General features: G+C 34.3%; 1 protein-coding gene across 3 annotated transcripts in view; it reads left to right on the top strand.

Annotated features, from left to right (window-relative positions):
* Positions 1 to 13,132, top strand: part of RAB3GAP1 (RAB3 GTPase activating protein catalytic subunit 1) — a 115,484-nt gene that overhangs the window by 87,016 nt on the left and 15,336 nt on the right. For all 3 annotated transcript variants that reach the window (XM_059166715.1, XM_059166716.1, XM_059166717.1), the window contains 2 exons: positions 4,622 to 4,759; positions 8,437 to 8,664. In XM_059166715.1, coding sequence (XP_059022698.1) covers positions 4,622 to 4,759; positions 8,437 to 8,664 — 366 coding nt within the window. The remainder of the gene's footprint in view (positions 1 to 4,621; positions 4,760 to 8,436; positions 8,665 to 13,132) is intronic.

Raw genomic sequence — 13,132 nt, forward strand, 5'->3', positions numbered from 1 at the left:
AGAGAGGCAGGCAGAGAGAGACAGAGAGAGAGAGAGGAGGAAGCAGGCTCCCCGCTGAGCAGAGAACCCAATGTGGGGCTTGATCCCAGGACCCTGGGATCATGACCCGAGCCAAAGGCAGAGGTTTTAACCCACTGAGCCACCCAGGTACCCCAGTAGTTTATATATTTTAAAATGGGTTGATTAATTTCAATAATTATGCAGTTGGATATTGGGATGTTTGCTTGATAATAACTCTCTTATCCATGCTTACACAGTTTTATGCCAGGTGGCTATCATTTACAAGATTAGTTTTTTTTTGTTTGACAGGCTGTATGCTTTTTGTTCATTATATCCTTTTAAAAGTAAATTATATTTCATAGGTATTTCATTATTAAATTTTAGTATCAGGAAAGAATACTCTAATACTATAGAACAAGTGTATAGTTAATCTAATTTTGTATGGGAGCATGCACTTGGCATTGAGGTCTTGTGGTATAGACATTGGTTTTGGAATCTACCAGAACTAGATTTATATTCTGGCACACCACTTAATAAACAGTATTGCTAGTACAAGCTGTGTTTTCTTTCTGAGACTTGTTTTGATCTCTAATAAAAATAATAGGTTGGTTTGCATTTTTTAGAATTTTGTGTAAATTTTATTCATTTTTATTTTGTGTGTATAGGAATTCTATCAGCATAATTATTTTGAGATTCAGACATATTGTTGTTATATCAATGGTTCATTCATTTGTATTGCTTAGTAGTGTTCCATTGCATGGATACACCATAGTTTGTTAATCCATTCATTTTTCATAAGGAAACTTTGAGGAGTAATGGATATATTCATTATTTAGATTTTGGTGATTGTTTCATGGGTGTATACTCATCAGATGTACCTTTTAAATTACTCTATGTCAATTATACTTCACAAAAGTGGTTAAAAAAGTTAAGTGGTTCTGTGATCAGTGATTGATAGAAGAAAAGTCTTTCTCCTCTGTCATATCTCCAGTTCAAAACCCTGTTTATTTGTTTAATAATCAAATATTAAATATTTTAAAAGCCAGTAGTAGTTTGTATTACTCTGGGCTGTTAAGGATTAAACCACATATGTTTAAAAGCATTTGGCATGTAAGTATCCAGCAAAGGTTAATTTATTTTATCTTTTCTCTTTCCAAGTTTTAATAACAGTATTCCTTATATTTAATGATTTAGTTACATCTATGTTGTCTTGGTTTGATTGGGTTAATGAAGATTCCAGGAAAGTTTTTCTGGAAGCTCAGGCATTATTTCTTTTCAAAAGGCTGTACCCTCCTCATTCATTTTAGATGATTCATTTTCTATATTCAAATTTATTATATAAATCTGGAATAATTTAAACTTTTTTTCTCAACATACATCCTATGTGTTTAAAAATTCATTTTTATATTTTACGTTTAGGCCTGATTTGTTTAGGCAAATCAGGGCAGATTTTTAGTCTATTTTACTTTCTTACTTTAAAGTTAATCTCACTTAAATTATAATCATTGTATGTGTATTTTACATAAATGGTTGGAGTTCAAAATGATCTCAGTTAAAACAGTTAAAATTTCACAAAGTTATCTTAAAATGTGCCATTAATCAGTTGCCCACTTCACACACACACAAAACTTTATATAGATCCTTGCTTCGTAGGAATTAAAGCACACTTTCATAGTTCTTTCTTACAGACATAGTTCAACCTAAAATTTATGGCTAGGAAAAGCTCAAAGACTTTACCTAATATTCTAGAGGCAGAGCTAGAAGAGAAACCTGTGGAGAATCTCTTAGAGCAAGAGTCCTTAACTAGTGGATTGAACCAAATTAGTAGTTCTCAAAGTCAGCATCAGATGGATGTCTGAGATTGTGTGTTCAGTTTGACACTTGAGTTTTGCCACTTGATTTTGGCTAGTTCACTTATCTCTGTACCTGAGTTTCATCAGTTGTGGAATGCTCTGACCTCCTCTCCATGATTATATGAGATCATGTATATTGAGAAAGCTTTGGGCATATTTAGAAGTGGTAGATATGAAAGTGTATGGATGGTCCTCGGGCTATTTGCTGATTATATTCCTTGTAATCTGTTCTTTACTTACAGTTGGCTCGAGATTTCCAGGTGGGAGGGGTATCAGTATCTTTTCAATGTCTTGTTCCTTTCTTGCCATCCTGAGATTTCAGGGCTATGGGACAATGAAAAGTAGCTCCTTCCTAATGAAGAGACTGAAGGCCTCTGCTCTTGTTCATATAATTTTTTAACTTGTGGTATTTGATATCAGTGGGAGGTTATAATTAAAACCTAACTATTTTGTTTCCAATTGCTAGTTAACATTTATTGAATATGTGGCAGGATTTTTTCTTCACAAGAAAGAGTCACAGAGAGCTTGAGTGATTGTGCGGGGTCCTAGAGCTGGGATTCAAACATAGGCACGTTGTTTCTAGAGCCCAAGCTCTTAACCACTGTGTCATATTGCCTTACCTATGATTATTCAACCCTGAGTATCAGTGTGAGACTTTAAATGTGATGCATGTTCATTTTACATAAAACAAAAATTCGTAATTCTATAATCCACAGATGATCACTGGTAGAGCAGTTTCTTTCAATTTTTCCATTATCAAACAATTTTCCTATTATTGTACATTGAGATTCTTTCCATTTATCGCACTATTATAAGTAATCCTGTGGTGCTGTTTCTAGAAGTGAATTATTGGGTCAGAGAGCATGATCATTAATGCTGTGTATTGATTCCCTGATTGTCATCTAGAAAAGTTTATACATTATGTTCTCTTCAGCAGTGTGTGAAAGTGCCCCATTTAGGTTTGTTTCAAAAATGAGGATAGTAGAATAAAAGTTATTTTCTTTTGTTTTTTGTTTTGTGTTTTGAATGCCATAGCTTTACCATGCTCTTAATTTATTTTTGACAGATATTTGTGAAAATTATTTATATTTGTGGCAGTGGTTCTCAACTGGGGAGTGATTTTTGCCCCCCAGGGATATTTGGTAATATCAGGAAACACTTGTGATTGTTGTGAGGTGGAGTAGTGATAATAGCCCTCTAAAAGGTAGAGGCAGTAGATACTGCTAAACATCCTACAATGCATAGGACAGGCTCACCACAAAGAATTATTCTGTCTAAAATGTCACTAGTGCTGGGGCTCTAAAACCCTGCTTTATAGTAAGCTCTTGAAATCTAGAAGGAATGTATTTATTGGGAAGATGCTCTGAAAAGTTGTTTCTGTTGGGCTTTATGTTACTATCTAGGAATAGAAAAGTTGATTTTTTTTTTTTTTTTTTTTGGCGTTAACAGTAAAGCAGGCAAGTTTTGTTTGGTTAGTCTTTGGATTGTTGAGTGCTTCATATTTCAGATATAAAATCTAATGGAATCAGTTCTTAGAGAACTTTCCTAAGAGCCTTTGAACAGCTTGGAATGTTCAGAATGATTCTATAGTTGTGTCTTCCTTTAGGTTTGCCTTAGCTTCTTTTTTATTTGGGGTTACCATTAAAATCTATAATGTCTCTGATTCTCAAAATAAAAGTCCAAAAACTCATAGTATGTTCTTATAATAGTTTGTATTTCTTTGGTGTTAGTTGTGATCTCTCCTCTTTCATTCATGATTTTATTTATTTAGGTCCTTTCTCTTTTCTTTTTGATAAGTTGGGCCAGGGGTTTATCAATTTTATTAATTCTTTCAAAGAACCAGCTCCGACTTTCGTTGATTTGTTCTATTGTTTTTTTGGTTTCTATTTCATTGATTTCTGCTCTGATCTTTATGATTTCTCTTCTCCTGCTGGGCTTAGGGTTTCTTTCTTGTTCTTTCTCCAGCATGGGGGCTTAAGTGGGTACGAAAAGACTAAATGAAAGAAAATGGGATTGGGAGGGAGACAAACCATAAGTGACTCTTAATCTCACAAAACAAACTGAGGGTTGCTGGGGGGAGGGCGTTTGGGTGAAGGGGGTGGGATTATGGACATTGGGGAGGGTGTGTGCTTTGGTGAGTGCTGTGAGGTGTGTAAACCTGGTGATTCACAGACCTATACCCCTGGGGATAAAAATATATGTTTATAAAAAATTAAAAATTATAAAAAAAAAAAGTCCAAAAACTTCTTGTGGGAATTAGTAATTAGAATATTTTTGGAACCTATACTCAAAGCAGCTTTTCCAACATAAAACTTAGTTATTTGGGGTCTTTTAGTTGGGATTCAGTTAATTTGCCTTTATTTTAATTTTTGTATTCAAATTTTTTTCTCTTATGAGTTACAATAAAAGCCTGGTTGAACTGCGATGGCATATATAAGCATATCATTAAGACTTCACTTCTTATAATTAAGAGGCAGGAAAATGTTCAATGCACCCGGATTCCTCTCTCTTTTATTAATCCTGTCAAGGAAGACATGATAATCTTATTTGTTGTGGGGGGGTCCTGAAAGTCATATCTATTATTAATTTGTTAATTTTTTATGTGGGTTCCAAAAAACTTGGAATTTCTCTAAATCTTTTTAAATACAGATCTTGTGACTGCTAGAGCTGATATAATTGTTGTCTTTATTCTATTTTTATAGTTCTGCTTTTTCTAAAAAAAAAAAAAAAAAAGCTATTCATGAGGTTTGTCCTTTTGTGCTTCACAGGAACCAGCACCTATGACAGAAGATCTGCTAGAAGAGCAGTCGGAGGTTCTGGCTAAATTAGGTACATCAGCAGAAGGGGCTCACCTCCGAGCACGCATGCAGAGTGCCTGTCTGCTTTCAGATATGGAGTCTTTTAAGGTGGGTCACACTGTCAGAGCTTGGGAGTCTATTTTGAGCTATTTTGGGATAAAGCTGTGAAAGTCACTCTCTAAAGTGGTGTGAAGGCCTGAATGTCCTTTTTATTAAACGTTTTGATTTCTTAGTAGTTACAACAACCTACATTTATCTCCTAAAGGTCGTAGTCAGACTTGCTTCTTAAATTTAAAAAAGTAAAGAACAGTCTTTGAATCGTAGTCAAAACTTGAGAATTGAATCATTTCTTTATGTGCATTGGAATGTTTTTCTTCTTTGTGTGTGTTTAGCCAATTTAATGCTAAACCTTTAGGATTTAATGTAGGCTGCTTCATTCAACAGACCTTTTGCTTGCCTACTTTGTGACTTGTTTGATTAGATAAGTAGGAAATACAATGCTTATCCTCAGTTACAGTCTGTTGAAGCTATGGAGGGAGATATTTGTAAATAATAACGTGATATTCACTTATGAAGGCAATGTCAGAAAGGTGACTGACTTTATTTAGTGGGTCATGGAGGGTTTCTCAGAAGAGTCACCTTTTAGGATGAGTGGGCATTTTTACCTGGAGAAGATAATTTTAAGCTTAGATATAGGCCTGTATTAGAACATAGAGGATTCAGAGAATGGTGACATTTAGCTTATTAGCTTAAAACCCCAGGGAGGAAAAAAGGTCTTTTGTTTTCGAATTACTTATTCTTGAAAGCCCAGGTAAAACCATGTATATTAAAAACAACAACAACAAAACAACCAGGTGGGTAGTCTAGTGGGCCATAGGCTTTCCTTGTGCCTCCTGCTGATAACTCTGAACCGTCTCTCATACCCAGATTTTCCTCCTTGACCTGCTACTATCTCTGATGGCCTCGCCTCCATCTCCCCATTCTGTAGCTTCCAATCAGTCCTGCTTTCATACTGTATGCCAGCCTGAGTTTGATTTTTTTTTCCAATATAAATACCCTATGAAAACCGATGTCACTTTTATCTTTCCTGTTAGCAGAGTTTAGTGAGAGTAAAAGGGAATGCTTTTATTCTCTGCTTATTTTCCCCATCTTTACTAAAAGAAAAAAAAATCTTCAGGAAACCTCTTGAGAGGTACATGTTTTTCTTAGAGATACAAAAGATGCAGAAAAATCTGAGCATTTTGTTCTCCCATGAGGCAAGAAGAGAGACTTAATTGTTTTAAAACAAATAGTTGGTATAATGGATAAAGAGGTGACCGCTGACTCTCAGGACATCTGATAAATCACAAAGGTAGAAAAGGGTGTATGTACATGGTAGGACCTCGTTAGCAGCTGTTTTCATACCTGACTTGTAGCTACCTTCATATTTATATGCCCCTGTCCTGCTACAGCATCCTTGCAGAGGTACTTACAAGATGAAATTCCAAAGTGGAACTGTAAAAGTTTTCCTTATAGAAACATATTGGTTCCTCATGGGAACATTCTGTATAATGACAACACTGTACCTCACAAAATTGGGTTCATTAGACTGTTTTAGACTAACTTGAGTACCTACAAATTTCTTAAAACATGGTTTTTGTTGTTGTTGTTGTTGTTTAGTTTTTTATTATTATTTATTTCCAGCATAACAGTATTCATTATTTTTTCACCACACCCAGTGCTCCATGCAATCCATGCCCTCTATAATACCCACCACCTGGTACCCCAACCTCCCACCCCCCTGCCACTTCAAACCCCTCAGATTGTTTTTCAGAGTCCATAGTCTCCCATGATTCACCTCCCCTTCCAATTTCCCCCAACTCCCTTCTCCTCTCTAACTCCTCCATGCTATTTGTTATGCTCCACAAATAAGTGAAACCATATGATAATTGACTCTCTCTGCTTGACTTATTTCACTCAGCATAATCTCTTCCAGTCCTGTCCATTTTGCTACAAAAGTTGGGTATTCATCCTTTTTGATGGAGGCATCATACTCTATAGTGTATATGGACCACATTTTCCTTATCCATTCGTCCGTTGAAGGGCATCTTGGTTCTTTCCACATTAAAACATGGTTTTAATTTCAAATAGCCAATGTACACATTTGCCTCTGTGTGGGAGTCAGTTAATATATTTAAGGTTATAAATTCATTCTAAAATAGATATGGTTGCCTTTCCTTTTTTATATAGGGATGACTCGGTATTAGGGGCCCTTAGGAGAGTCTGCAGAGCTTTGGATGAATGCTGATATTACCAGAGGTTCCTACACCTTGTGGTAGGACAGGGCCTATTCTCAAACATGTCCTTGGAGTACATACCTTAACAGTAGAAGAAAAGCCATAGCTGAAATGAGCCTTGACCCTCTCCTGGTAACTGTACGTTCAATCTGGTACAGTAAGGTCCAGACAGATGGAAGAATTTTTGGGTGAAAAGTTGTTTTTTTTTTAAACTTTGTAGTGCATTAATTCAATTATTATTTTCTTTAAGTTCTTAAGTTTTTGTGTGAGTATGATGTTGCCTGGTTAATAACCAGATCTTTGTACATGAATCCTGAGTCATGCAGCAATCTTGATCCATTGCAGTTCACAGCATTTTTTTGTTGTTGTTGTTGCCATGATGCCATAGCCCTTAGAAATTTATGTTGTTGATTCTCAGTTAAGGACCTTCCTCTGAGTCCTTATCCCTCGGGGGTGGATTTCCTAAATTGATGGGGATGGTGAAGCTGAGAGATTGTGAACTCAATGAGGAGAAATGGGCAGTTTTGCTCTTCACATTTAAGACTGACTGTTCTTACCGTGCCCATTTTCATTTTGGTTGGAGGTTAATTTAATTTAAAAAGGAAGAAAATGATCTGCTTATTAGCATATCCTTGTTAATGTTTATATCACTTAATTATTTCAGGAAAATAAAATAGTACTCTTGGCAGTAAGTATATGTCATGGTAGAGAATTTAACCAAAAAGCTATGTGTTTAATATATGCACACATATCTTTTGAGTGTGTGTGTGTGTGTATCTCTGTGTATACACTTGCAAAAAAGACTTCCATGCGTTACCACTAACACTGTGAAGCTGCTTCTTTTTCTTAGTCTTAATTGTAGAGTTCCTTAAAGAATTTTGGTATGCATTATCATTAATTCTATAGACTTATCTACTAAATAAAAGTTTAATTAGTTGGTTTCAGAAACCTGAAAAGCAATAGTTTGAATTCCAGTTCCTTAACAGGACAAAAAAATTTATGTGATAGTAATTTGTTATATAAAGCACAAGAATTGATGACTGAATAGAACATTTCTGAGGTTAGCTGATACTTATTACAGTACCAGTATTGATTTGCTGAGGGGAAAAAAACAGTAGAGCTTTTCTATTATTGTGTTATTATTCTGATCATATTGTATATTATTTAATTACTTGAGTTTATTTGATATTTTCCAAGTATTGAGTAATTATAATTTTAAACTAACTTATGTAACTTACAATTCATTTAAGAGAATGATTTTCACTTCACATCAACTTTTTATTTCTAAATTCATTACATGTTTTCTTTTTCTGTAAAATGGAAATAACAAAAGAAAATGCGTTTGATACTTGAACATCTGACCTGTTTTAAAGGTTACACCCAGACTCATGTCACATACTAGGTTTTGTTAAGGTAAGCTTTTTGTGAAAGTATGATTTTTATAAATAGGTTTATCACTACCTGTTGGTTTTTATTTGATTCTGCTGAATTTTTTTTGCCTTATTTTAGGCAGCTAATCCAGGTTGTTTTCTGGAAGATTTTGTGAGGTGGTACTCACCCCGTGATTATATTGAAGAGGAGGTTATTGACGAAAAAGGCAACATGGTTCTGAAAGGAGAACTGAGTGCCCGAATGAAGATTCCAAGCAATATGTGGGTAGAAGCCTGGGAAACAGCTAAGCCAATTCCTGCTAGAAGGCAGAGGAGACTTTTTGATGACACACGGGAAGCTGAAAAGGTAACTGAGGTTTCAGTATCCAATACTAGAAAGCTAACAATTGTTCTAGCATTTTTAAAAACTCACTATAGTAGACATGAAAGCTTTGGACTTGAGAAGCAAAGCTTTGAAATTTAATGAGTCTTTTATATATCTGCTATTCACATTTAAGATTTAAGAACTAGTTGCAACTAGGCCGGGGAATAAGACATGTATATTTTATATATAATGCTTACCATTGGACTGTCTAATAGTATATGTTAGAAGCTTTAAAGCTGGTCACATCCTTTGACCTAGCAGTTTGACTACCAAAATATTTAAGGAAATAATAAGAAATACAGAAATATTAATGTAGAAGAATGATGTTCAACAAAGTTTTCTAGTGAAAAGGTAGAACAGAAGTTTCAGAAATAAGGCTTGGTTCAGTAAGTATGGTATAATCATTTGGTGGACTGCTTTGTAATTATTTTAAAAAATTGGAGTTTTGGAGAATCGTGAGAGCCTCCTGATAACAAATTGTCCTACACACTTCCCCACTTAGCTGCCCCAAAACCCCTTGAAATTAGAAAAAAAAAAAATAAATCTTTGCCTTCAGCATTACTAATAGAGAATAGAGACTATAGTGACCTTTGAATTAACTTTAAATAGAGAAGCCACATTTCAATGGAGTTCCTAGTGCTGTAAGCCTGTATATAGAGAGTGGGGGCAGGGAATCTTAAAAAGAAGAGCCAAGGAATGTAGGAGACTTGGATGGATCACAGAGTCACCGTAGAGGGAGAGAACCTAACATTAATACTCAGTGCAGAATACGCAATGCAAGTATGGTTTGATAGTTCACAGCACTGGCCATAGAGAAGGGGCTTGAAGTGGGCAGGAATAGAAGTGGACACTCAGAGAGACACTGCCTTGGCTAGAACCAGATATATAGAGTAGGAATGATATCCCTTTGAGATAAAGCAGTGATGGCAAAAAAGAAAGAATGGGAGATTTAGGGATTCTGCAGAAATGCAAGAGAAATAGGACCTACCAACCTCTATCACCCTTACTCCATTCGTTAAAGAAATGGTACAGAAGAGGCCACTTTTAAAGTGTGACATGACTAGGATTGGTAAAGAGCAGATCATATCCATACAAAACTATTAAAAAAAAAGGCAGAAAATGCAGGTATGATTGTTTGAATTAATAAAAACATTTCCCAGAAAATTGACCATGAAGCAGAAAAAAATTGTAATAGTCAGATGTTCTCAAACCAGCATGGCGGGTATGAAAAAAATCATGTTTAATCAGAAGTAGTAAAGCCAACAGCAGAAATGGACCAAAAAACCCCACAGAGAAATGAAACCAGAGCTGGTTTAACTCAGGATAGTAGTAGAAGTATAAGACATTCATATCAAAAATAAAGACTAAATTACAGAGGGCCCAAAGGAGAATAGGTTTACTTTTAAATTTAATAAAAGGTACCAAGAAAAAGCAGCAAAAATAGCCAAGAGAAAGAAAATGGATAATGAGTAAAAGGAATTGAAGAGAAACCAGTAGAAATGAAAGATAGGAAAAGTAGGAATAATATATTCTCAGAGGAAGAACCAAAATATTGGAACAGAACTAATAGTTGAAACTGCAGTCCAAGAAAACTTTCAGGAAATAAAAGAAAACCCAGTTTTCTTTTACGTATTGAAAGGGCTTTTTCACTAGATGCAGGGGAAAATACCATAAATAATGAACTCCAAAATACATCACTTTGAAACTACTGGAACTTAAATATTTAAAGAAAAAAAGATTCTCAGGACTTCTAGTCAAAAAGATAAAAATAACTTGAAAGAGAATTAGGCAGGTGTCATATTTCTCAAGACAACATAAACAGCATTTTCAAAAAATGTAAGCAAAAAGTACAAACCAAAAATTTATATCCTACCAAGATGCCCAAATAATCAAGGCTCTAAGAAAATTTTCTCTGAGGTTTTGCACATACAAATTTTTGTACACATGCACCCTTTCTGAGGAGTCCACCAGAATTGCCCTAATAGAACTTTCTATAGTGTTAGAAACATTCTGCAGCTGTGATGTTCAAAATTACAGGCACTGGCCACATAAGACTCTATAGCATAACATAGGAACTGAATTTTTAAATAGCTGCATGGGACTAGTTTCTGCCTTGTTCATATTGAACAACATAGTATAGAAGGATAGACTTGATCTAACCAAGAGATGACTGTAGAAACTTTGGCAAAGGGCCAGTGGTGAGCATTTTATTTCTTTAGTTTTAGAGCTAAGAATAAAACTAGGTGAGGTTGTGGGTAGAAGATGGTAATCAGATGTGATAGCATTTAAAATTGTCAGACCAGATTATAAAACACTTACAGCAAGGGAATTAAGGATAGTATAAAAAGTATTACTGCAAAGATCTCTACTAGAATAAAAATATAAACCACCTTTTTTTTTTTTTTAAACGCAAAGAACACACCAAATAGAAAAACACACATAGTAACAATCAAACACAGTATAGTGAGTCATATAAAACCTAACTCTGTTACAAGGGTTTCAGTGATTCAGAAAGGCTACAGAGTCATAATGGATAAAATAAAAAAGACAAGAAATAACAAGTGTTGACAAGGATGTGGAGAAAAAGAACTCTCATACATGGTTGGTGGGAAGGCAAATTGGTATATCCACTGTTCTTCAATTAATATATGATCCAATAACTCCACTACTGGGTATTTACCCAAAGAAAATGAAATCAGTAATTTGAAAAGATACATGCACCCCTGTGTTTATTGCAACATTATTTACAACAGCCAAAGTGTCTATTGAGAGAATGAATGAATAAAGAAGATTTGATATATATCTACAGTAAAATATTTCTCAGCCATGAAGAATGAAACCTTGCCATTTGCAGCAACATGAATGGATCTAGAGAATGTAATGCTGAGTGAAATAAGTTAAAGACAAATACCATGTAATTTCACACATAAGTGGAATTTAAGAAATGAAATAAAGCAAAAGGAGGGGAAAAAAACGGACTTTAATACAGAGAACAAACTAATGGCTACCAGAAGGAAGATGGATGTGAGTGAAATAGTTAAAGGGGATTAAGAGTACTTACCTTGATGATCACTGAGAAGTAGATAGAATTGTTGAATCACTATATCATACACCTGAAACTAATATAACATTGTATATTATGCTTCAAAAATTAATGAAATAAAACCCAAAATACATAGAGTAGAGATATGATCCTAGTAAGGGTATAACCAAATTACTCCCTTAGTTTTCTGCCAGTGCTTAATTATATGATTAAATTTTATTTTATCACACACACAAAAAGATTACAAAGTAAACAGTAGACAAAGATTTACCAGTTACATGAAGACAATAAAGAAAGCAGAATTTATGATCCTGATGTGAAATAAAGTAGAAATAAAGCAAAAAAGCATTAAATGATGACACAGAGATTCTTTATAATCTAAAAGAGGTATTTTACAATGAGGATGTAACATTTGTTAATGTTTATACACTAGATATCACTGTAGCCATCTATAAAAATAGGAAACCCCAGGAGGTAAGGAGAGAAACAGATTGAAACACTACTAACAGAGGGTGTTGAACACATTACTCTTAATACAAGACAGTCAAGTAGACAAAACTAAAGAAAAATTGGGACAAGGTAATAAGGTTGATCTGTTAGATATATCCCAAACACTACACCTTGACAGTAGAAACTACCTTTTTTTCACACACACATGGAAAAGTCAGAGAAACTGATAGAATATATTAGGTCTCATATCAGCAGGATTCATAATGGAAATATAACCAGTACTCTGATCTCTGCAGTAAAACTAGGAATTAGAAATGAAACAATAACAAAAAACTAGGACTTCTACCTGGAAATCTAAAAGCTTTATATTAACTCTTGGGTAAAAGAGAAACACTGAACAAATTTCTGAAAAATAATGAAAATACTATATACTCGAACCTATATTTTAGGAGTGATCAAAGGAAGATCCATAAACTAAATACCTGCATCAAGAAAAAACAGAAGAATGAAAATTACTGAATTAATAAATTTCTAACTTCTTCTAACTTAAGAAGAACAAAGTAAAACCAAAAAAAATAAAGTAAAAGGAAGGCAGTGATAAAGATAAAAGCAAAGAGTGATGAAGTAGAGAACAGAAAAGCAGATCAAATTAATAAATCTGGTTTTATTTAAAAAAATCAAAATAGACACATGGTTGACTGCTTTAATCACAAGAGAGAGAAGAGCATGCACATACAAAATAAGAAATGGCAAAAAGTGCCAACAGCTTGATATAGTGGAAATAGTAGAAAAACAAAAACAAAAAAATCCCCAATACTTTGATGATTCTGTATATAAATTTGTATAAATTTGAAAATGAAATGGGTGATTTCCTAGGAAAATACAGTATATCAAAAATGAATAAAGATAGAAGATGTAAGCAGACATTTCCATAGAAGAAATGGACACAGTTACCAA

This window comes from Mustela lutreola, chromosome 3 (assembly GCF_030435805.1).
Source record: "Mustela lutreola isolate mMusLut2 chromosome 3, mMusLut2.pri, whole genome shotgun sequence".
NCBI classification, from domain to species: Eukaryota; Metazoa; Chordata; class Mammalia; order Carnivora; family Mustelidae; genus Mustela; species Mustela lutreola.